Source organism: Sinohyriopsis cumingii, chromosome 4 (assembly GCF_028554795.1).
Source record: "Sinohyriopsis cumingii isolate HCF-2022 chromosome 4, ASM2855479v2, whole genome shotgun sequence".
Classification (NCBI taxonomy): domain Eukaryota; kingdom Metazoa; phylum Mollusca; class Bivalvia; order Unionida; family Unionidae; genus Sinohyriopsis; species Sinohyriopsis cumingii.
Window position 1 is genome coordinate 94,728,419 of NC_142964.1, and position 27,779 is coordinate 94,756,197.

The 27,779-nt window shown below is 34.5% G+C and overlaps 1 protein-coding gene and 1 pseudogene across 2 annotated transcripts; both read right to left on the reverse strand.

The window, feature by feature from the left end:
* Positions 1 to 1,153: 1,153 nt before the first annotated feature.
* LOC149801702 (5-formyltetrahydrofolate cyclo-ligase-like) lies at positions 1,154 to 27,514 on the reverse strand. The gene is made up of 3 exons (XM_089955972.1): positions 27,283 to 27,514; positions 17,708 to 17,963; positions 1,154 to 6,981 (listed from the first exon to the last, which is right to left on the reverse strand). Exons 1-3 carry the CDS (start codon positions 27,412 to 27,414, stop codon positions 6,749 to 6,751), a joined length of 621 nt encoding a protein of 206 aa, XP_089812098.1. The 5' UTR covers positions 27,415 to 27,514; the 3' UTR covers positions 1,154 to 6,748.
* Positions 10,082 to 11,969, reverse strand: LOC149801703 (uncharacterized; annotated as a pseudogene). Its single transcript, XR_016420522.1, has 2 exons — positions 11,752 to 11,969; positions 10,082 to 11,323 (listed from the first exon to the last, which is right to left on the reverse strand). The product of XR_016420522.1 is annotated as an uncharacterized LOC149801703 (transcript).
* Positions 27,515 to 27,779: the final 265 nt, after the last annotated feature.

Consider the following 27,779-nt stretch of genomic DNA (forward strand, 5'->3'; position numbering starts at 1 on the left):
TATTCAAAGAAGTTTTGACAATGCCATTGTGATATATCAGAACTATTGACAGACCAGTACATTATAGGATATGGAATTCATTGAAAACATTAAATTCTTTTGGACTTGTAAGTTTTTAGGATTATTTTGAATTTAAATCATAACACTCTCAGTTCCTCCGAATTTTTCATTTTATAGCTTTGATAATTAAATTATTTGTTAAGTGTTACAAAACTTGTTGGTTTTACTTCTTTCTGTTTTTTAGTTTATGACAACAGTGTTATAACAAGATTCTTACCTTGAATATCATCTAAACTGTGCTTGGTCATAAATACTGTTGTATCTAAGAGACAAGGGCAAGCCAAGTATCACATTCTTACCATTAGTGTTAGAGAAGGCTGTTTTGTGGCATCTTCAAAGAGATGTTGTCAAAACCATATACACCATATGTAGTTGATCTTGCAAGGTAGGAAGGGGGGTTGGTGGTCAAATAATTATAATGATGTAATAATACATGTTACTATTGCATAGCTTACTCTTTTTCTGATGGATAATACCTAGACCAGTGATTACCAACCTTTTTGGGGCAGCGTCCCTTAAAAATATTTTTTCTGAGCCTCACGAACCCAACAAACTACAAATGCAGGTAATAATACAACAAACTTGTCATACATGAACCAGCCGAAATCCAAGCTCAAATAACCAAAGTGGAAGGATTCATTTATCTCAAAAAGACTACTCACCCTCTTGTCACTATTAAAAGGTATCAAACTTCATAGTTTAAGGCATGTCAGCACCCAATGAAGAGTCAAAATTAGAACAAGTACTGAGGTTTTGAAAAGAGTCAACATTAAATGTGGGTGGAAACAACATGTACATCTGTAATCACTCCCTAAAGACAATTGATTTAATGTTTATTTTATATGGTGCAGGCATACTCTAACCATAATACAAATCAGGTTATGAATGGATTAAATAATGCCAGATGGTTACATGGTGACTCTGTAGTCCACTCACTTTTGCAGGCTATGTTGTAAACCTTTGTGCTACTCTTCAAGAACCATAACAAGGCCTTTCTTAAAGTTGAGTGTGGTGTATGAAAGCTGTAAGACAATTATAATAATATTTCCTTTCATTGTAATCAAAATAAAGTTAAATGAAATAAAATGTCATATTTCTGTTATATTGTGCTCTTTATTTAATTTCCTGTAATTTCATGTTTTATAAAGAATATAACTTGATATCATATACATGTACATTATACACCATGTTAGATAAAATGACTTCCCAAGAAAAATGCTCAGCTCCTGAAAATTATTTGATTACCAAGATTTAAAGACAAGGGTCAAATTCACTCTTCACTCAAACATCCTCATAAGAATCCTGTTCTACATAAAAAAATCCATTCATGCTTATTTGTTATAAAGCTCACAAGCATGTACAGCTAAAAACTTAATTCATAACCTCTGACCTCACAATTTTCAATGTCAGTGTGCTTTCAATATTTGATTGGAATGCAGCTAAATATAAAGACTGCTCAAAGTTCATTTGAATATGTTTGAGTCAGTGTTTATAAACTTGGTATGTACAAAAAGGCAAGCAACATCCTTTGATTTAACCCCAAGGTCAATTAGGTCTGGTTTTCCAAACTCCTTCATAAAAGATTTCATTCAAAACCAATTAAATATTACGTGTTTTCATGGAAACCCCATGTTAATGTCACTCTTTATGCAGGAGTAGTAGTAACAAGGTTTTCATGATGACCACTACAGTACTATGTTGGGTTTCATGATGACAACTACAGTGCTATTTTGGGTTTCATGATGACCACTACAGTGCTATGTTGGGTTTCATGACGACCACTACAGTGCCACGCTGGGTTTCATGATGACCACTACAGTGCCATGCTGGGTTTCATGATGACCACTACAGTGATATGCAGGTCTCATGATGACCACTACAGTGATATGTTGGGTTTCATGATGACCACTACAGTGCTATGTTGGGTTTCAGGATGACCACTACAGTGCTATGTTGGATTTCATGATGACCACTACAGTGCCATGTTGGGTTTCATGATGACCACTACAGTGCCATGTTGGCTTTATAGATGACCACTACAGTGCTATGTTGGGTTTCATGATGATCACTACAGTGCCATGTTGGGAGTCAGAGTAGTACTATTTTCATTCAGAGCCAGCTACATACCGATAAAATAGTGTTTTAGTTAAAACCTCATTTTGAAATGTTAATTTTTCTTTTTGTAAATGTTTGTATGACCATCCATTTACAGGAAGTAGTTCTTAGAAGAAAAGTCAAACTTTATGAGGTCACATTGGGATCATATTCATTTACAACCAACTACATATAAGAACAAGTGCTTTAGTGAAAACTCCATGTCAACATGACCAACTAAACATCAAGGAGGGCTTAAAGTGAAAACTCCATTTCAATATGACCAACTAGATATCATACGAGTTCTTTCAGTGAAAACTACATTTCAATATGACCAACTAAACATCAAGGAGGGCTTAAAGTGAAAACTCCATGTCAACATGACCAACTAGATATCATACGAGTTCTTTCAGTGAAAACTACATTTCAGTATGACCAACTAGATATCATACGAGTTCTTTCAGTGAAAACTCCATGTCATTATGACCAACTAGATATCATACGAGTTCTTTCAGTGAAAACTACATTTCAATATGACCAACCAGAAATCATGAGTTCTTTCAGTGAAAACTACATTTCAATATGACCAACTAGATATCATACGAGTTCTTTCAGTGAAAACTACATTTCAATATGACCAACTAGATTTCATACAAGATCTTTCAGTGAAAACTACATTTCAATATGACCAACTAGATATCATACAAGTTCTTTCAGTGAAAAACCCGATGTCTATAGTACCATCTGTTCAGAAAAAGTAACTATAACAAGATTTCAAGATGGCTTCCATGGTGGCCATACTGGATGTCGAAGTGGCACCATTTTCTTTAGGACTAATCAGACCTTGAGATGAATGTGTGTGTAAAGTTTATAGCAGTCCTCCAGGTAGTTTATGATGCATAGAGATGACAAACTTGTCCTTAATTGATAGATCAAGGGCAAACAGATGTTTAAAGGAATGACAGATGGATGATGGACAACAGGCCATCACACAAATTCTTGTCTATGACTAGTAGAACTCAATTGTTTGAACTCAACTGGTCTGAAAATCTACGGAGTCATCTACATATGAACACAAAAAACTCATCAGATTTCATTTATCTACCATACATGGTTCTTGATTGTCATCTAAACAAGGTCAAGTCCAAAACTTCAAAGTGTGTATAAAACAATTCAAAAATTGCTATACAAATCTAAAAATCTATCTACCTGTGAATACAGAGTGTATTCTAGAACTGAAAGTATATGGGGTAAATCACCGCTTGAATTTGACAATATTCTGAATACATGAAAATGAAATAAAGATACAACTTAAAACAAAATGCACAATTATTCATACTGTTGATTTTTCAGTGCAATATTTTAGAAATTAGTGTTCATCCTGCCATTACACATCTTTGATTAGACCCCAATGAGTATAAGTATTTATTATTTTTTCTCTCTTATGATAAGACCATGGGGTTAGCCCAATACTAGTTTAAGTTTCCGAAAGGGTGCAACTGGCTTTGTCAAGGAAATGGCCTTGTCATATGAGAGTGGAATGGTCTAAAATTGGTCAACCAGAATTCACTATCCATTAGGCCAACTTCTTTTACTTCTTAATGACATTAATTCTGGTCAATTTATGATGACAACACATGCTGTTGAAAACATTTTGATGCAACCACATGCTTACCCCAATGAAAGTTATAGGGAGATCACTGGGGGTGGGACTATTTTTGGAGGTCTTGCCTTGTCTGTTGCAAGTTTCACAAAGTGAGGTGGGTGGGTTTGCTTTTGAGCATAGGCATTTCAATGGAGAAATGCAGTAGTCTACCTTGTATGGTCTTTGCTTAATTACGCTAACGAAGTTTTTGTCAAAAAGGTCCAAGTCGGAAAAGTTCATAAATGTGTAAAAACATGAAAAACTGCTGTAATGACTTGAAAGATCAGCCAGATACAAATTTCATTTATTTACCTGAGTGACTTTTGCACAATGCTGCTAACCAGTTTTCTGATATGGATGGGCAAACAGATAAGACTGGACCAAATCAAGGGGCTCATGCTACAATGGGGCCATAAAAAAATGGTTATTCATTAATGATTACATGTTATGACATTATATAATAGAACTGATCCATGCATAAAAGCTGTTTTCTTCAATTATAACTCTTCTAAATCAGGGTCTTATTTAAAGGTGGTCTTCAAAAACTGTTGTCTTTCCAGTCAAAATTACTGTACAATATATACTTGTGTACAAATCCTATTGCAAACAACACAGAATTTGAGTGTATGTGTGATTTGGATTTGTAACATAGCTTTAACAATTTTAGTCACAGTGCAATCTGCCATCATGTAATGCACTGGCAGATCAGGGTCTATGCTGCTTGTTCTACTTAATACTCCTAAAAATTACACAGACCCAGATCTGCAAGCACATTATATTATGGCATATCTGAATCTGTACAGTTTGCAGTTGTACATGTACTTGACATTCTACCTACTTCTTGGTCCTTTGGACTTGATGACTTGTATGCAAGTATACATACTGTACCTACTTCTTGGTCCTTTGGACTTGACTCGACTTGCATGCAAGTATACATACTTTACCTACTTCTTGGTTCTTTGGACTTGACTTATAATCAAGTATACATATGGTACCTATTTCTTGGACTTTGGACTTGACTTGTACACAAGTACACATACTGTACCTACTTCTTGGTCCTTTGGACTCAACTTATACACAGGTATACATACTGTGCCTATTTCTTTGTCCTTTGGACTCAACTTATACACAAATATATATATATACTGTACCTATTTCTTGCTCCTTTTGACTCACCTTTTACACAAGTATACAGGGCTCGAAATTAGAGGTAGTCTGCTAGCCCGAGGCTAGCAGATTTCCTGTCGGACTAGTAACTTTCATATAATGTTAATAGTCTGATGGGCTAGTAAGTTTTGGTTATCAATAGTGAGCGTTTGTTTACACCATTCCCTATTAAATACTTGACTTTGCAGATGTTCTGTAGAATCAAAGCAGTGGCCATTGTAAATACAGTCATAAAATATTATCATGAGAAGATGAAGTCAATTTCTACCTCGGAAAGGTGCGTTTCTATAACAAGAATCCATCCGATTTTGTGCATTTCACTTAACAGTGCAAATTATGGTCATGTCATTAACAACTATAGTTTGGTAATTGATCCTAATTAATCTGTTAACGAATTAAATGAAAAAATGACATGGTATCACACTTTATTCACTTGACCACAGTAACAAACTACAAAGCGGTGTACCACACAAAAGAACACGGCAAAAACTATTCAAAGAAATTAGTTTGCATGTTTTTTGTTTAAGGTTCTTTTTTTTTGCTCTCTACCCAAACGCTCCAACAGTCACAAACAGGAAACTACATATTTTACATTTCCATCGAAATAATTATAAGAATTAGATCAATTTATTACGATTACGTTATTGACACATCCTTTCCATACAACTACTTTTTCTATGATGATAAGAATAGTTTTTATATTTTTCCCTTACAAGAATGAACAAATAATTGAATATACGTGTAGATATCCAAGCAGAATGCCGTACATTTGTTGGAAATTAAAATCTCTAAGCATGGGCATCTAAGATTTGAAAATTTTCCGCCTTATTATTAATTTCAACAATACACCGAGGTTTGATTAATTAGGAACAATTACCAAACTTACGACTTATGATACCGTAATTTGAGCTGTTAAATACAACGCGACGAGTGTCAGATGGCTTCCTTTGATGGGAACACACCATTTCCAAGCTGAAACTAGCATTATCTTCTGGTGCTAATATTTTATAACAGTGTTTACAATAGCCACTGCTTTGATCATGCAGAACATCCTCTTAAGTTAAGTCTTTGTTAGTGCGAGGCCATTTAATTGTGGGAGGGGGCAAAGACACGTGTTTTGAAACGTGTTTCTTGCTCTTTCTTATATAAAAGACACTGTGCCATTTCTTTTCTTGCTTTAAATAATTCGCGTCAGCTATACTATAACATCTCGTATTTCAAAACAAGGCACAATTCCCTCCTTATAAGACAGGCAAAATGTGGTATTTGATAGAAGGTGTTCAGCCACTGGAAAATAAGCAAAAGTTGAATGAGAATGATGAGGAATAATTCTTATGATAAGAAAAGCATAATGGAAAATTTCAGAAGAAATGAACAAAAGACAGGGAATGGCTGAATTATGACAAGGAAAGGAACGTTATGTGGTGTAACTGGTGTATGCAATTCGCAAAAACAAACACACAGAAAACATTCAGTTTTGTTGTGGGTTGTTCAAACTTTAAAATTGAATCGGTAAACGTACATGAAAGCTGTGTGACATTGTTTTATGAACAGGACTAGTAAAGATTTGGCAGGACTAGTAAATTTCTCAATATATTAGTCCTTCTGGCTACAAAGAAATTTGTGTTAAATTCGAGCCCTGAGTATACAAACTGTACCTAATTCTTGGACCTCTTGATTACTAAAATAATAAAAAGTCAAGCTGACAGATCACTTAAATTCATCTTAGGTTGCAATACACTGAACATAAGAAAATCTTTTTCTGAAACAAATAAGATAGGCTCAATCTAATTCATTTTTCTCTGGGAACAAGACAACATCGACTGTTCTGTCCATTTCACTAACTGGAATTGTGTCACAAATTTGCTCGTAAAATGCCAGGGCAATGAGTAGGGGTCTCTTGCCAGTTTCCTCACATTTTCTTATGTAACTATCATAGTAGCCTTTTCCCCTTCCTAGTCTATCACCTTTTCTTGTAAATCCTAACCCAGGTACTAAGATAAGATCAAGGCCACCTGCGAAAAAAAGAAACAAAAAAAGATAATGTTAAATATTTTTTGAATATGTTGAAACATGATATATTTCTGTGTAAATCTATGAAAGGCCTATCAACTACAAGAAGCTTAACTGTTTCAATAATGTACTCTCAACTTCAAAATTAGCAATAATCTTTCTTCTAGTTTTTTATTCACACATATCTGCTTACTTAAATTTATAGCTATCCATTAATCCACCCATGTATGCATAAAACCTTTATACATACAACTACACAAAAACATTATATATATATATATATATATATATATATATATATATATATATATATATATATATATATAGACTTAACTGCATGTATTTGCATACATACACACATACATACATACATATCCATCTAATTATAGAAGTTAATAAACATATAAACATGACATGGACATAGTAATACAATCAGACTTGCACATACCAGACAATGCTAGAATGATGAGAGAGTACCCCAGGGTGTAGGAGTTGCATTTTTCATGGGAATTGGTCACTTTAGCCACTGTCCATGAGTAGAGTAAGCCAGGTTACGGGAGGATGGGTTTAGGGGTGGGGGTGAGGTGTGATCAGATGGAGTGGTGATAGAGTGGCAAACAATTATAAAGTAATGTTCTGTTTTTGTTTATTATATTTTTAAAAAGTTGGTTTATACAGTTACCATTTGGGGTCAAAATAATTTCATGTACAATTTGTGTATGATGACTACTTTTCTAACAGAATGAGATATTTAAACGATGACACTTTGGAAAGGTGTAAAATCCCTGAACTTAAATCTTACCTGAGACAGCATGCCCAGAATGTTAGTAGGAGAAAAGAAGAATTAGTCAAGTGAGCAAAGGGGATTAAAGCATTAGGCCTACAAGATGTAAATTGTGTTTCGTTAAACAATCAGCAACACAATTCAAGAACCGAGAAACTGGTCACTCCTCTTGGTGAGAGAGTGCCATTGCTGTCGTCATGAATAATTGGACGAAAGATCTGTGCAACATTTCTAATTTTACAGACAATGATGTTTACAATTATTTAGTTTTGACAATGAAGGCAAAGTGACAGTTGAAGAGTGAAGTGTTTTTTCAAGACCGGCGTGTCCACAATGTTGAATTTAACAATGTTTCAGAGGAATGTTCACATTGTTACATGAGATGTCAAGTGATACCATCACTACCAAACAGTGATAAGAAGGATTATACTGTATAGGTCAGTCTGTCTAAAGTCACTGGAAATGTGAATTCAGCAGATTGCAACTGTACAGCTGGGTAACTATTTAATTTTTATATATTTTGTCTTGTGATACTTGCTTTATTAACAGTTAATGTCAAGCCCGGATTGTTAAAGAAAAAAGAACAAAAATTTTAATATCTTCTCAAATTGGCTTAAACTATAAATCTGCATATCCTGTGCTTTTTGGTTGAGTTATTTAAATATCCATGTTCCAGGTTTAAAAAATACCCAAATATATTGTTTAAAAAAATTATAAACTCTGCATCAAAAATAAATTGGAATAATAGAAAAAATATATGGCTATGCATTTACAACATACCCCCACCCTACCCTACCCCTAGTTAAATTTAATCAATTATTTCAATATATATTTAATTATACATATATAAGAGTGAGGGACCTTGATCTTTTTCTTGACTTGGTTTTTTGTAGTCTGGGTAAGCCTGCAATCATATCGGGGCAATGTTATATGCAATGGTGGATATATCTGAAAAGAACAAAGATGGAACTAATGCTTTGATTTCTGCCAAATCAAAATGGAATAATCCCAGGAAAAGATGTCTTAGTCCTAAGAAATCAAAGGATCTTTCCTTTCACTGCTCACTATATAATATTGAGGAGCCATCATTAAACCAACTGTTAATGTTGAAAGGTTCAGACAAAAGCTCTTAAAGCTAAAATCCAAAGCTGGATGGTTAACCAATTTTGAGAAGATCAAGGATGAAGAAGATAGCACACCAACACTCAACGACAACACTGACTTCATGTTTTCTGATAAAACAGATTTATCTTCTGAAAGCTCCACAATTCATTTCCATAATCACTTCAGAAACATATCCTATTCTAAAGAACAATGTGTCAAAATAGAACTTGGAACAAGAGGTCAGCATACTAACAACAGGTGGATGGAACACCACAAAGGGAGAATTACAAGTTCAAAGTTTGGCCAAGAGGTAATGCATAAAGAAACTACTTGACCAGACAATTTAGTAAAAGTTATCATGGGCTATACATCATTTGATAACAAGTATGTCAAATGGGGTAGGGAGCATGAACCTGCAGCCCAGAGAACTTACATAAATATCATGATGCAATCTCATCCAGATTTTCATGTTACACCATGTGGGCTTTATGTTAACACACTTTTTCATCATTTGAGTGCAAGTCTAGATGGAGTTGTTCATGATCCTTGTTGTCAAGATTTCTCAGGGTTACTGGAAATAAAGTGTCCAGCATCTGACAGATGGAAATTTAAATCTCCAAGTGAATGTGCTCAAGATTCAGACTTCTTTTGCATATTAGACCTCCATGGCAGTGCAATCTTAAAAGGAAGCATGCATATTATTTTCAAGTGCAAGCACAAATGGCCATTACGGGCAAGGACTGGTGTGATTTTTTGTGGTTTGGACTTTGAAGCAACCACCATCTATTCAATGCATTCCATTCAATTTAGAATTCTGGAATATTATGGTAGAAAAACTAAATTCTTTCTACTTGAAAGGAATTATTCCTGAAATGTCCACAACACGTGTACTTAGAGGTGTTCCTCTCTACTAGTCGGTCAGTGATGACAAGAAAGAGAAATAAAGTGATTATCAAATTAATGACATAAGGTGCCATTTCAAGTAATTTACTGACTCAATGAGATTGGAATAAAAGGTTACACAACAATATGTTTAATGTTTTCTTTATTAAAACTGCAGCTGACATGTTTACTAAATGAGTTTTAAATATGTGTTGTTATAAAGGCAGGTGTTTTTAAAAGTCAAAATTATTGCCACAAAAAGTTTGGAAGTAATGTCATGCATATAGTCATAACAGACTGCTGTAATACATCTAAATTAAAGTATTATAATATTAATTTGCTTTGCAAAGAGGTTGCTGTAAATTTGTTAATCGTGTACATATTTTCGATATTAATGTTACTTGTTGTGACTTATTTATAGGCATAACAGTTTTAAGAATATGAAATTTTCTTATCCTTTCCATATGTCTCTCAACATGGATACAAAGATTTGCAATTGTTCGTGTTTGTTGCACTTCTCTTTTGGAGAACTGTTTTTTCTTTTGTTTAAATGGAGGGATGATGAAATGGACACCTTTTGGGATTGTGATATCTGAAATAAGGAATCCTTTGCCTGCCATAATGGCATCTCCAGGTTTACACATATCAACCAGGGCACTGTCTTTTGCAATTTGTCACTTGCGCTCCCTGCCCACAAATCTGATGCAAGTGTTAAAACCCCAGCTGGACTAATTCCATTTAGCCCTTTCCATGTCATATGTGATTTGTAATCACTGTACATCAAAGATTTGTGCTGTAAGGAACTAGGCGTTTCGATGCGTAACTCTGTACAGTCAGTTATCACCCTACAGTTTGGATATTTTTCCTTGAAACAAAGTGGCATATGTTCAGCATGTCTTCATGGCCATTGGATTAAAAAATCTAACTGTATATACAAATAATCAATCCACTTGTTAAAAATCATTCCACATGTCGACCTTCCAATGCTAAATCGATCTGCTAAATCTTCCAGTAACAAGCCTAGTCTCAATTGCATCAAGACAAGAAAAAATCATCTATCAGACGCAAGTGTCTTGGATATCCCTTGTAGCACCATAACGAGCTTTCTGACTAGTAGCATCATCCTTAATTTCATCAAATAATGCCTTGAAAGTAGATGAATCTGGGACTCCAGTATAAAATAGCAATTTCTGGTCATTATTTTCAATATCCTCAAATGTTAAAACAAGGGAATTAACCTGCATCCTGCAATCTACAGTTGTCACTTTGTTAACAGGGGTGCCATATTCAGGTGACATTTCATTAAAATCAAACTGTGTAGAAACATCTATCCTCAGTAGCATATTGGTTTGTGTTGATTGGTTGCTAATATGAGTGGTGGCAATATCTTTTGAATTTATTGGTCCACAATAATCATGTAAATGTATAGAGGTGTCCAGAGGTGATTCAGTTTTTGCTATAAATGGTTCTGAAATATTATACATGTATGAATCATCCTGGTCATCATTCTGTTGTTCAGCGTCATTTAGTTGAAAGTCAGTATTGCCAAGTTCCAAGGTTTCACTCTCCAGATTCTGAAATTAAATAATTATCAAATATGCAAATTAAAAGTTGGTGCTGGTTAAGTTACGGCATTTTCTGTGGACAGTTAGTCCATATTTATAGTGTAACTGTGCACATGTAGACATTACAGTGCCAATGGCAACAGCAGATTTAAAGACAATATAACAGTTGATAAAGGTCATTACAACATCAAATTAAACTACAATGCAGTAGCACACTATAGGCAAATGCACAACTTTTGTTATCTCTGAACATCTGTATGTAACACATCACAGACAGGAGTACACTTAATAAGTTAAATATGGAATATGACTTTGTTTAAAAGCATACACAATGCTATTGATTACAGCTGATTAAAAACCATAGAACATGAATAAATCCTACGCCAAATCTGGTTTAAAATGGATGGAGCATAATAGTACTCAATGTAGCCACTTACCTACGTTTGAAACACCTTGTTCGGGAAAACTGAAGGTTCTAGATGCTCTTTGACGGCCCACTTCTATTCACAAAATGATCGGAACACATCTGGCTGTTAGCTGTGTAAGTGAAATCTTTCTGTATTAGCCATGACCACTGAAGCCAAACTCTATGTAGTTTACATCTTGCAGGAAACTGTGCAATGATATTGTTTTTCCATCTTCTTCCTTCCATCTGAATTTGCTACAAATGCAACAACACTTGTGGGTTTTTGCCACAGGCATTATCTGACAGCTGATGAATGGGTTGCCCATGGACATTGAAGTAGCAGCTAACGCATGCGCAAAAGATGCACTGAAGAGTTCCTACTGGGGGGGGGGGACAACAACCCTTACTGAAAATGCCTATACATTCACACACTTTGGTATATACAAGCTGTATGAAGTCACACACGTTGGTATATACAAGTTGTATACAGTCACACACTTTGGTATATACAAGTTGTATAAAGTCACACACTTTGGTATATACAAACAGTATACAACTGCACTCTTCAATACATACAATTTGTACACAGTTGCACACTCTTTGATACAGGCAAACTGTAAACAGCTGCACACATTCTGGTACATAAAAAATGTATACAATTGCACTCTTCAATACATGCAATTTGTACTCAACTACACACTCTTTGATACATGCAAATCATACAGCTGCACACACTCTTTGGTACACTGTATATAAAAATTGTACACAGTTTGCACACATTCTGTGATATATACCGACTGTACACAGTTGCACTCTGAGACACACAATTTGGATTTAGCTGCACAAAAGTTTTGATATAAACATATTGTACTCAGTTGCACTCTTTGATACATAAAAACTCTCTCTTTTATATATACAAATTCTACACATTTGCCTACTCTTTGATCCATAAAAATTGTACATATTTTCAAACATTCTTTGATATCTAGAAAGTGAACACAATCTTTGATACATACAAACTGTACACAATTGCACTCTTTGATACAGACACATTGTACAGTTGCACTCTTTGATTTATACTACAGTTGCACTCTTTCATGTATACAAATTGTACACAGATGCACTCTTTGATACATACAAACTGTACATAGTTGCACAGTCTTAGCTATATATAAATTATACACAGTCACATATGCTAATACAAACTGTACAGACAGTTACACACTCACTGATACATATAACTTGTACAGATGGTTGCACATCCCCTTTAACACAAATTCTTTAAACATACAAACTGTACAGATGGCTGCACACCCTCTTTCATTGGATTTTTCATTCTGAGCATATATGCCCATGATGGTGGTGTTTAACCTTTCTCATGATTCTCAGTTTTAATTCTGATCCCTGCCTGGAGATATAAATTTGTCTCATTTGTGCATGCAGTGGTATTATACATTTTGTTGAGTGTCCATCTGTGTACAGAAAGCAAAGAAGAGGCCCAAGTAGCCTGATTTTTGCTTGCCTATCTTATTTAACAGCTGACCAGAATTATGTAGTATTGTAAGAACATAACCCAGGGATCGTCCTGGGCTTCGCCAATGTCGCAAATTGCGATTTTTTTTCCTTATTGGCGACAAAAATATCCCATCTGGCGATCTTTTTGGCGACAGACTTTTTGGTTATTTAATTTGTACACACAATCATGGATTTGAACTGGATAAATTAAAAGGGAGAACGAAAGGAAGCCACAAACCTGACTAAGCAATGCATTGCAATCAATCTATTACACAATTGTTCATTTGTTAGTATTGACAACCCCATCTTTACAATGCATTGTTACATCATAATCTGCTTATGCTGACATCTGGGCTGAGTACTGTATGCTGTGATACAATCAATCATGCTACCGAACTAGACCTACAACTGACCGACTTCTGAAGACGCAAATAGAACAGATACAATTAACTGAATGGCTAATCCTTCTGTTTTTTTTTTTTTGTTTTTTTTTTACATATACCAATACAATAGTTTTGCTGAACCTTCATAGAAAACTGATAACCTTTGAAGTACCGACTACTGTGTATAAATACAAAGAAAATGGAAAAAATCTCAATCACAATTATATGTCGCCAGTGCAGCATTTTACTCATTGATCTTTTCCTTTTGCCATCAATCCCGTGTTACAGCTGCAGAGACTTAAACTCCGCAACAAGAAATAGCAACAACAAAAAAAAAACAGTTTTGCATAATTAAAAATAATTATTTATTTCTCAAAATACAGGAGTGAAAGAATCCCAAAATTGGGTGTGAATTTATGCTTATACATGTATATACAGTCCAATATTGCCAGGTGTTGACTTGTGTAAGTTTCATTCGTGGGAATGGAGATCCTATTTTGCTTGTCGAGAAAATTTATACAGCATTCAGTGATCATTCTTGGGATTTAGGAACCAATTCACTACAAGCTTTGTGAAGCTAGCCATAAAGGGGGTGGGGGGTGGGGTGGGCCTGCTGATAGACTACTGGTGTCACCTGTCAGCACTGTGGACTGTGAACGTGGATTCAGTAAGATGAACCTCATAAAAACTGACATCAGAAATAAACTCTGCATCTCATCTCTCGAGAATTTCATGAGAATCAGCATGTACAGACATGAAAATTAGACTTTGAAACTGCATTCAACAAGTGGGCAGCCCTAAAATCGCGACGGATCTTCATGTAACACTTTGTAACATTTTGTTAATGCTTGTTGTAATTAAAGTATTAACTAACCCATCTTTTGTAATTTTCATCGCCTGTTACACTAATAGACTAAATTAACACTTGGAAAAATGTACACTACTTGTTCTGGCGACACTTTTTGAAAATTGGCGACAAAATATTGTGGTTGGCGATTTTTTTGGCGACAGCTTTTTAAAAGCCAGGACCATCCCTGATAACCCTAAGTAAATTATCTCACAACTTTTCAAATTTTATATCCAATTAACCTTTTCTTAATACAGTCTCCAAAAAAAATTCCCAAAGATAAAGGCATAATGAGACTATGCTATCCTATCTCATAATGAACACGACCAAGATCTTGATTATAAAAATCTATTTACCATGTCTTATTAAACTGTATGAACAATAGTTTCTAGAGCAGCAACAAGTACAACAAATCATATGCAAGATCACCTTAATAATATAAGCAGATCTGGCTTGCAACAGATCCTGTCTAAAATCATGAGGGGTTTGCCCTCAAAACTAGTGTGGTGGGTGAAGGTAGGGGGTTGGATGAGGAGATTGATACATCTCAAGTCTCTTTAAACATAATAGCATGCACAATATTTGCTACCAATTTATTTATGCATTTATTTATTTATTATTTCAGTCCTAAGAAGGTACTGGGAATATCAAGTCATAATTTTTCCTCACACACAAACACACACACAAATTTTATTTTCCCGTTTGGGAGATGGGGCATGCTTTTCCATAATGCTGGGGATGGGATTGGAAATGGTTCCAGCCATAATGGAAATTGCTACAAAGTGATATGGGCATTATACTTCTCTTCTGTGGCCATAATTTGTCCACTTCCACCAACCCCCACCAAACATCAGTCCCTAAAATCATTTGATCTTGTTGCTGCCCTTTACCTTAAGGAGTTGGGGTAGGGGGGTGGGAAGATTTGAAATTGTCTCTGAATGTCACAATTCAGTTTAGCATTATTTTTAATTTTCCTCTAAGTCATATCCATAATTTGTACAATTACAAATTAATTTAGGTACAACAGGTTATTATTTTCTACTCGTACATTCTCTACTTATTTCTGATCCTAATACTTTCCCCATTCATACATCTGACATTCTAATATAAGGTGCTGTTTGGTAAATTGTTCATTAGGACAACTGAAGCATGCTGGTATCAAGAGTATTTTTTCTGTCCTTTTTGGTACTTTTCTTTTAAAGACACCCATCATATTAATAAAGGAATAATGTTTATGTCTAGTCAGTTTTTCAAATTTTTACCCCGTTCTTTCATATATTTGTTTAAATGTTCCAAGTTAATTTCTGCTATAGTTACATGCATATGTATTCCTTATTATTTATAAATATCATTCTTGTTCATTTACATTGCCTTTAAAACTTTACATTTCCTATATCTTTATGGAATTTCCACAGATCTGCTTTGTGTACCAATATCATATACACATGCGTTTTGCTTACTTTTATGTTGTTGTTGTTGTAGGGTTTAACGCCACTTTTCAGCACAAGATAGGCCATACATGGCGGCCAGTATTAATGGTGGAGGAAGAACCCGGAAAAACCCCAGAAAGAACCACCGACCCACGAGGAGCTACTGGCAAGCTTTCTCACATAACCACATTAGCCGAATCCGAGAATCGAACCGACGCGGACAGAGGTGAGATGGCAGTGATCCGTAACGGTGAGCGCTTTAGACCACTCGGCCACTTGCTTACTTTTAAAGAATCTCCTAGCCAGTACATGCCCAGTCATGTGCAACTTCCTCCAGGGCCTGGGCTGGAAAATTTGATTTTTAAAGCCAAGCTCTATTATATATATCCATGGATAAATCCAGGTCATGGGCATGATCCAGCCTGCAGGTCATAGGTAGCACACACCTGGTTTGGCCCATATAAATATAGTTCATACATTTTTCAATCTTTTCTATTAAATTCAAAAAAATGAATTTTAAATTTTCAATATAAATTTGGTAAATTTAAACCTGCCTTTCCTTTTTCTCTTCATTCAAGTTTCTTTTTCTTTATATGGTGCATTCCCTTCAAAAATCTGTTAAGAGCCCCTCTATTTCATTTATCATACCTATAGTAAAACTAAGAGCATTAATTCACTAGGAATATACAGAGGATAGTCTCCGGTGGCCTAGTGGTTAGATATGGGTTCAATCCCCAGTCGAGTCATATCAAAGACTTACAAAAATGGTACTAACAGCTGCCTTGCTTGGCGCTCAGCATTAAGAGGTTAGTCTTAGGACTAGTCGGCCTGGTGTCAGGATAATGTGACTGGGTGGGACATCATGCTACATGTCTGCGACATGATGCCCCAGTGCTAGGCATCACTATAAACTGCCAGACAGCAGATGTCGAAGCTATATGGTTGAAAAATTGTTAAACCTACGTTAAAAATCCAAAACACACACACACACACACTTTTCCTTCATTAATACTGGACATATCTCATTGTTTGGTATAAAACATACAATATTCTGATCAATGATAAATTCATGAGTTAAAATAGATAACATTTTTTTGTACCACCAGGTGAAATACATACACAAAACTGCGTACATATTTTGTTCCAAGGTGTGGAAAGAACAAGTTTGATAACGTATAGGGACTCAGTACAAGAAACTAATGTGATTTGTATTTATTACATGCCCATTTTTGCACCCTTCTAAATACTTTTAGCTTGACTGCATGAATGAAATTCAAAACAAACTGAGATTGTAAAATTTAATTCACTTGTCTAAAAATGTCTATGTGTGGACTTCAAAGAAGGCAATTGAGTATTTTGAATCTGGGTGTGTGATGTGGAAATACAGACTGAAAAGCTGTATCGAATGCCATATCAAGCATGTAAGATGAAATAGGTATCTTGCACAGTGTTTAAAAAGAAGTAGTTTTGAGAATTTTTGTCACTGCTGTCATATTTGACTGCTTATTGGCAACATTTGCACATTTAAAATGTTTTACTTCTTTTCAGCAACAGTAGCCATATTTGATGTCAGATGACCATCATCTGTACACAGCTGAAAGCCTTTTAAGCCATGATGCTTCTGTCAAATTTCAAACATTTAATTTTTTTCAGATTTGAGAGTAAAATACAAACCCCCTTCCCTCTTATAATTTAAGTACTTACACAAATGTGCAAAATCACAACAACTGATCTTCATGAAAATAGAGAAATTCACAGTACATGCATAAAGAAAAAGTGATTTTATTGTTTACATGATCAATTAACATATACCTGTTTCTAAAGCATCAGGTCTAACATCTGTATTCTTTGGCTGCTTGATTTTCCACTTCGTCTCGGGAAGGCTTAAATAATCCTCCCATGATTTTAATTGTACCATCTTCATATCTGACCCACTGTAATGTGGAATAAAGCAAGTGTGATCTGAAGAAAGAAGATGTCGAAGGATCCCAATGGTTTGGATTTCATCAGTCATATTCAAGTAGAGGCTTACTCGCTGGCTACTTCTGAGCTTGGGTAACTGCAACAGCTGAAAGTTAAGAATTTGTGTTTAGTACATGAGTATGTATCCTCCAACATGTTTTTATTACATAACAATAAATTATAATATGCATATCTTTAAATGTGTTTTTATTACATAACAAAGAATTATACTATGCATATCTCCCTCCATTTTTTATTACATAACAATAATTATAAAATGCATATTTCCCAATGTTTTATTACATAATAAATTACAACATATCCTTCATCATGTTCTGATTATGTAATAAATTATAATATGCACATCTTCCAATGTTTTTATTACATATTATAGTATGCATATTTTCAAATAATTATAATATGCATATTTCTCAATGTATTTTTATTATATAACAATAGATTATAATATGCATATCATCCAACATGTTTTTATTACATATTAATAAATTATCATATGCACATCTTCCAATGTGTTTTTATTACATACCAATAAATTATCATATGCACATCTTCCAATGTGTTTTTATTACATAACAATAAATTATAATATGCATATCTTCCTTCATTTTTTATTATATAACAATAATTATAATATGCATATTTTCCAATGTATTTTATCACATAACAATAAATTATAATATGCATATACTACAACATGTTTTTATTACATGATAGCAGATTATAATATCCTTTGTTGTAAGCTCATTTCAGATGTTCAATATGACAAACAAGTTATGATGCTCCATATGGAAGAGGAAAAACAAATACCTATAGACAAATGTGAAAATGAAGTTATCTACCCTGCTGATGCATACTAAGAACCGGCAAGTACACAGAATGAGCACTGGACTAAATCCATCATTGCATGTGATGGTGCATACATGTAAGTGCATGTGTTCACATGCCTTTGTGTTGGAATAATATTATTAGCTATCATAGATGCTTGTGTTTTTCATAGAATGTTATTTTTCATTATTAGATTGATGGTGTTTTGTATAAAATGTAAATTAGAAGCACTCTAAGCTGTCACTGAATGTTTTAAATGTCAACTAGTTATACACAATAATGTCAACTAGTTATACACGATAAGGTCAACTAGTTATACATGTATAGATAAGAACATTTTATTGTGTCAAAGAAGCCAGAAAATTCCGCAACACGTTCACTGATAACATCAGATAAAAAATGATAATTGAATATGTATCACCCAGTTTTATTTCTTTCATTTGTTAAGTCATTCATTCAAGGATATGAAACACTTATTATGTCACTGACGAGTAGAAGTTTAGCAGGAATAGCTACCATAAGTCACTTTTTTTAGGTATCCACATGGTGAATGGGTAATATTAATAATTTTCTTGGTGAAAGTAATAGGTTAGGTGTATGTTAAATGTTAAAACTTGTGATTTAAAAAGAAAAAAAATGCTAAACACAATTTAACTGTCATGTTTTCAGCATATATGAATAAAATGACACATTATGCACACTGTAGGTTTGACAGGTGTCTGTGTAAAAGGAGTTAATCGCTGTGTACGAGTGAATATGCTGTTCAAGAAGAAAGCATTCGTAGTAATATTTTAGTGTACATACAACTTGCATTGCATAATATAATCATTCCAATTCAAAAACTTATTTTACCTAAAGGTTATTAGCTCATTAGTATGTGACTGCACACTTATATTTCTAAACTAGATGTATTCCTGAGAAAATCGAAAACAAAATATTGACAAAATACCTTAATGATCATAATAAAGACAACTGATTTCGTTATTCTTTAAGCACTATTGGTGGCTGTAAGTCTGACACAAATTTTCCATATTTTTGATGACTGACAGGCCATGGATATTGGCATCACACTCTGCACGAGTCTGAAATTTGTTATCCCCTCTATTGCTCTTTCAATGTGTATCCACAGATTAGAAATGTTTTTAGTCCGTTGTACTTTGTGCTTGGACAGCTTCTTCTTATTACTTTTGAAGGGTGGAATGATGAGATATATTGCTTTTGGGGCGATTAGGTCTGATACAAAAAAAATTTGTTACCTACTTAGTGCTATCAAAATGTCACACAAGGCAGCTATTTGCTTATCTCACTAATTTGCACCGCTTTTATCAATTTTTTTGTTTTTTTCGAGACTTCTTATCAGCTACAAAACAAGTTGACAAATTCTGTTCTTTAATGAGCATAGGTGAAAAACGGGTTAAAACTTTTCAATGAGTTCCTAAATTTCATCTGAAAGTAGCACATCTGAAAGATTTTGTTTATCACATGACAAATAATATTAATTCTATTTGATAAAACTGCAGAATAATGTAGTGAAATGGCTTTGCAATACATGCAAAATGCCTCAGAATTTATGTGTTTGCCTTGTTTGATGATGTCATTGTGATATAATGAGGTGTTATCATAGTAGTACATATTTTAAAAATACATAGGTATATGAATTCGTATAATAAAAGCCATGTGACAATGTATTTTTTGTAATAAAATATACATTTCAAACATCCTTGAGAGCAAAACATATATCTGGTATTCAGATTTAATGCTGTGTCAGTGATAAAATTCTATTTCTTGACTATATTATGGACTATAAAATGTCTATTCACATTCAAACAAAGTTCGTACTCAAGCATGGAGAACTGTCATCTCACAAATCTGGACCTTATTTCACTGTTATATCACCAATCTGTACCCAGTTTCACAGTAACTGCATAAATCTGGAACTAGTTTCACTGTAATCACTTAAATCTGGGCACAGTTTCACAGCAATCACATAAATCTGGACACTTTCACAGTAATCATATAAATCTGAACAGTCTCACAGTAATCATATAAATCTGGACAGCTTCACAGTAATCATATAAATCTGGACAGTTTCACAGCAATCACATAAATCTGGACAGTTTCACAGTAATCACATAAATCTGGACCCAGTTTCACAGTAATCATAGAAATCTGGACAGTTTCACAGTAATCACATAAATCTGGACCAAGTTGCACAGTAATCATATAAATCTGGACAGTTTCACAGTAATCATATCAATCTGGACAGTTTCACAGTAATCACATAAATCTGGACTTAGTTTCACAGTAATCACATAAATCTGGACAGTTTCACAGTAATTGCATAAATAAATCTGGACACAGTTTCACAGTAATCACATAAATCTGGACCTAGTTTCACAGTAGTCAAATAAATCTGGACAGTTTCACAGTAATTGCATAAATAAATCTGGACCCAGTTTCATAGTAATCACATAAATCTGGACCTAATTTCACAGTAATCACATAAATTTGGACCCAGTTTCACAGTAATCACATAAATCTGTACAGTTTCACAGTAATCACATAAATCTGGCCCCAGTTTCACAGTAATCACATAAATCTAAACCTACTTTCACAGTAATCACATAAATCTGGACCTACGTTTGTGGCAATCACATAAATCTGGACCTAGTTTCATGGTAATCACATAAATCTGGACCCAGTTTCACAGTAATCATATAAATCTGGACCCAGTTTCACAGTAATCACATAAATCTGGACCTAGTTTCATGGCAATCACATAAATCTGGACCTAGTTTCACAGTAATCACATAAATCTGGACAGTTTCACAGTAATCACATAAATCTGGACCTACTTTCACAGTAATCATATAAATCTGGACCTAGTTTCACAGTAATCATATAAATATGGACAGTTTCAGTTATCACAAATCTTGACCTAGTTTCACAGTAATCACATAAATCTGGACAGTTTCACAGTAATTATATAAATCTGGACCTAGCCTGACAGGTATCACATACATCTGGACACACTTTCATGGTAATCACATAAATCTGGACCAGTTTCACATTTATCACATAAATCAAGACCCAGTATCACAGTAATCACATACAGATGGGCAGTTTTAGTTATCAAATAAATCTGGTCACAGTTTCATGGTAATCATATAAATCTGGACACATTTTCACAGTAATATAATAAATCTGAACAGTTTCACTGTAATAACATAAATCTGGACCTAGTTTCACAGTAGCTTAATAAATCTGGACAGTTTCACAGTATTCACATAAATCTGGACCCAGTTTCACAGTAATCACATAAATCTGGACAGTTTCACAGTAATCACATAAATCTGGAGTTTCACAGTAATCATATAAATCTGGACACTTTCACAGTAATCACATAACTCTGGACCCAGTTTCACAGTAATCATATAAATCTGGACAGTTTCACAGTAATCTCATAAATCTGGACCTAGTTTCACAGTAATCACATAAATATGGACCCAGTTTCACAGTAATCATATAAATCTGGACAGTTTCACAGTAATCTCATAAATCTGGACCTAGTTTCACGGTAGTCATATAAATCTGGACAGTTTCACAGTAATTACATAAATAAATCTGGACACAGTTTCACAGTAATCACATAAATTTGGACCTAATTTCACAGTAATCACATAAATCTGGACCCAGTTTCATAGTAATCACATAAATCTGGACCTAATTTCATGGAAATCACATAAATCTGGAGTTTCATGGTAATCACATAAATCTGGACCAAGTTTCTCAGTAATCACATAAATCTGGACAGTTTCATAGTAATCACATAAATCTGGAGTTTCATGGTAATCACATAAATCTGGACCTAGTTTCTCAGTAATCACATAAATCTGGACAGTTTCACAGTAATCATATAAATCTGGACCCAGTTTCATGGTAATCACATAAATATAGACCTAGTTTCACGGTAATCACATAAATCTAGACCTACTTTTGCGGCAATCACATAAATCTGGACCTAGTTTCAAAGTAATCACATAAATCTGGACATAGTTTCACGGTAATCACATAAATCTGGACCTAGTTTCACAGTAATCACATAAATCTGGACCTAGTTTCACAGTAATCACATAAATCTGGACCCAGTTTCATGGTAATCACATAAATCTGGACCAAGTTTCACAGTAATCACATAAATCTGGACCTAGTTTCACGGTAATCACATAAATATGGATGTAGTTTCATGGTAATCACATAAAACTGGACCCCGTTTCATGGCAATCACATAAATTTAGACTTACTTTCACGGTAATCACATAAATCTGGACCTACTTTTGCGGCAATCACATAAATCTGGACCTAGTTTCAAAGTAATCACATAAATCTGGACCTAGTTTCATGGTAATCAAATAAATCTGGACCTAGTTTCATAGTAATCACATAAATATAGACCTAGTTTCACGGTAATCACATAAATCTAGACCTACTTTTGCGGCAATCACATAAATCTGGACCTAGTTTCAAAGTAATCACATAAATCTGGACATAGTTTCATGGTAATCACATAAATCTGGACCTAGTTTCACAGTAATCACATAAATCTGGACCTAGTTTCACAGTAATCACATAAATCTGGACCCAGTTTCATGGTAATCACATAAATCTGGACCTAGTTTCATGGTAATCACATAAATATGGATGTAGTTTCATGGTAATCACATAAATCTGGACCCCGTTTCATGGCAATCACATAAATTTAGACTTACTTTCACGGTAATCACATAAATCTGGACCTACTTTTGCGGCAATCACATAAATCTGGACCTAGTTTCATGGTAATCACATAAATCTGGACCCAGTTTCTTGGTAATCACATAAATCTGGACCTAGTTTCACAGTAATCACATAAATCTGGACCTAGTTTCACGGTAATCAAATAAATCTGGACCTAGTTTCACGGTAATCACATAAATCTGGACCTAATTTCACAGTAATCACATAAATCTGGACCTAGTTTCATGGTAATCACATAAATCTGGACCAAGTTTCTCAGTAATCACATAAATCTGGACAGTTTCATAGTAATCACATAAATCTGGAGTTTCATGGTAATCACATAAATCTGGACCTAGTTTCTCAGTAATCACATAAATCTGGACAGTTTGACAGTAATCATATAAATCTGGACCCAGTTTCATGGTAATCACATAAATATAGACCTAGTTTCACGGTAATCACATAAATCTAGACCTACTTTTGCGGCAATCACATAAATCTGGACATAGTTTCAAAGTAATCACATAAATCTGGACATAGTTTCACGGTAATCACATAAATCTGGACCTAGTTTCACAGTAATCACATAAATCTGGACCTAGTTTCACAGTAATCACATAAATCTGGACCAAGTTTCACAGTAATCACATAAATCTGGACCTAGTTTCACAGTAATCACATAAATATGGATGTAGTTTCATGGTAATCACAAATCTGGACCCCGTTTCATGGCAATCACATAAATTTAGACTTACTTTCACGGTAATCACATAAATCTGGACCTACTTTTGCGGCAATCACATAAATCTGGACCTAGTTTCATGGTAATCACATAAATCTGGACCCAGTTTCTTGGTAATCACATAAATCTGGACCTAGTTTCACAGTAATCACATAAATCTGGACCTAGTTTCACGGTAATCACATAAATCTGGACCTAGTTTCACGGTAATCACATAAATCTGGACCTAATTTCACAGTAATCACATAAATCTGGACCTAGTTTCATGGTAATCACATAAATCTGGACATAATTTCACAGTAGTCACATAAATCTGGACCTAGTTTCACAGTAATCACATAAATCTGGAGTTTCATGGTAATCACATAAATCTGGACCTAGTTTCTCATTAAATCACATAAATCTGGACAGCTTCACAGTAATCATATAAATCTGGACCCAGTTTCATGGTAATCACATAAATCTAGACCTACTTTTGCGGTGATCACATAAATCTGGACCTAGTTTCACAGTAATCACGTAAATCTGGACCCAGTTTCATGGTAATCACATAAATCTGGACCTAGTTTCACAGTAATCACATAAATCTGGATGTAGTTTCACGGTAATCACATAAATCTGGACCTAGTTTCACAGTAATCTCATAAATCTGGACCTAGTTTCATGGTAATCAAATAAATCTGGACCTAGTTTCATAGTAATCACATAAATCTGGACAGTTTCACAGTAATCACATAAATCTGGACAGTTTCACAGTAATCACATAAATCTGGACAGTTTCACAGTAATCACATAAATCTGGACCTTGTTTCACAGTAATCATATAAATCTGGACCTAGTTTCACAGTAATCATATAAATATGGGCAGTTTCAGTTATCACATAAATCTTGACCTAGTTTTACAGTAATCACATAAATCTGGACAGTTTCACAGTAATCATATAAATCTGGACCTAGTTTCATAGGTATCACATAAATCTGGACACAGTTTCACGGTAATCACATAAATCTGGACACATTTTCACAGTAATATAAACAGTTTCACTGTAATAACATAAATCTGGACCTAGTTTCACAGTAGCCAAGTAAATCTGGACAGTTTCACAGTATCCACATAAATCTTGACCCAGTTTCACAGTAATCAAATAAATCTGGACAGTTTCACAGTAATCATATAAATCTGGACAGTTTCACAGTAATCACATAAATCTGGACCCAGTTTCACAGAAATCATATAAATATGTACAGTTTCACAGTAATCACATAAATCTGGAGCCAGTTTCACAGTAATCATATAAATCTGGACAGTTTCACAGTAATCACATAAATCTGGACCTAGTTTCACAGTAGTCAAATAAATCTGGACAGTTTTACAGTAATTGCACAAATAAATCTGGACCCAGTTTCATAGTAATCACATAAATCTGGACCTAATTTCACAGTAATCACATAAATCTGGACCCAGTTTCACAGTAATAATATATCTGGACAGTTTCACAGTAATCACATAAATCTGGAGTTTCATGGTAATCACATAAATCTGGACCTAGTTTCTCAGTAATCACATAAATCTGGACCTAGTTTCACAGCAATCACATAAATCTGGACCTAGTTTCATGGTAATCACATAAATCTGGACCTAGTTTCACAGTAATCTCATAGATCTGGACAGTTTCACAGTAATCATATAAATCTGGACCCAGTTTCACAGGTATCACATAAGTCTGGACACAGTTTCATGGTAATCACATTAATCTGGACTCAGTTTCACAGTTATCACATAAATGAAGACCCAGTATCACAGTAATCACAAAAAGATGGACAGTTTTAGTTATCAAATAAATCTGGTCACAGTTTCATGGTAATCACATAAATCTGGACACATTTTGACAGTAATATAATAAATCTGAACAGTTTCACTGTAATAACAAATATCTGGACCTAGTTTCACAGTAGTCAAATAAATCTGGACAGTTTCACAGTATTCACATAAATCTGGTTCCAGTTTCACAGTAATCATATAAATATGGACAGTTTCAGTTATCACATAAATCTGGACCTAGTTTCACAATAATCACATACATCTGGATAGTTTCAGTTATCACATCAATCGGGACAGTTTCAATGTAATCACATAAATCGGGACAGTTTCAATGTAACCACATAAATCGGGACAGTTTCACAGTAATCACATAAATCTGGACAGTTTCACAGTAATCGCATAAGTCTGGACAGTTTCACAACAATCTCATAAATATGGTCAGTTTCAATTAAATTACCAAAAGTAATCACACCACCCTGCCCACTTTGGGAGCTATTGATCTAAACCAAGCAATAAGAAAAATATCCCAAAATCTCAAATTGAGGAAGACACTTTCAACCAAGTAGTGAAATTGGGTCCAATAGTCACAGAATTCTCTGCTTGATCAAAGGAGAGTAAAACAACGTCATAAGACCTAAATATGATTTCATAGTCTTTTTCCACAACTGAACTTCATTTGTTGACATCACCAAGGTTTAAAAATAGTAATTGCAAAAAATTTTACAATTTAATATTACAGTCATGACATGTATAAAATCAAGCTTGCAAAGTAGTTCTTACTGTTACAGTGTGCATCTGAAATTACGTCAACTTCTCGTTCTCTGGTGGTCACTTTGTCCTATAACGTAAGACCTATCAAATGATATTTTGTTGCACTAAGACATAAATAACATGTGATACGTCTTACATTGTAGGATTGTAGGACTAGTGGTCACTAAATTTGTTGGTTGTGATGTCAGTGTGAGAGAGGTGCGACTTTTATGTCCCTTGGAGTGGGTTAAAAGTTGATTTTTAAGAAATAAAATTACATTTACATTTTTTAAATGAAAACTTCGCAGAGCAGGACAGTACAAGATTTTGGGGTTAGTGCCCATGGGTCACGGTCCCGTAGGTGGAGAAGGTTGGGGGGTGGGTGATTAATAGACAGGCATGTAAGAACACGTGTGGAGATTCGACATATCAGGCCAGTCAAGCAACTCAAGCTTAACTTGCATAAAAATAATGGTGCTAATTTACTTTCTGTGTGACAATATCTGATTGACGCTCCCTCTCACCATCCGTCATATTTGCGAGACGTATCTTTATTTCTTGCCGTAGGGCCGCTTTTGCCAGCTGTATGGGAGTCAGGGTTCCACTCATCCTTCTCATAATCGCTCACTGCCAGCTTCTGGAAAAATTTCAAAACTGAAAAACTGAACACGTGTAAACAAACGTGTGGGCAACAACCTTGAGAAATTGCTAGGAGGTCACTCTGCAGTTCCATTGAAGGATACAAAATCGTACGAGTTATCTCTCTTGCTCCTTCAGACACCTACTATCTTGCTCGTTTACAATGACACTCGTCAACAGAATATCGTTTATGTCTGTTATCGAGAGGGTTGGGTTATAGTTATTTTGATTGTTTTTTTTTCCTGACAAAAGAAGTGCCTGTGGTTGCGCCTGTTGTACATATATACAAAACACTCATTCATTCACACGCTCGTATGTCCCTTTGTACGTACATAGATAGGTAC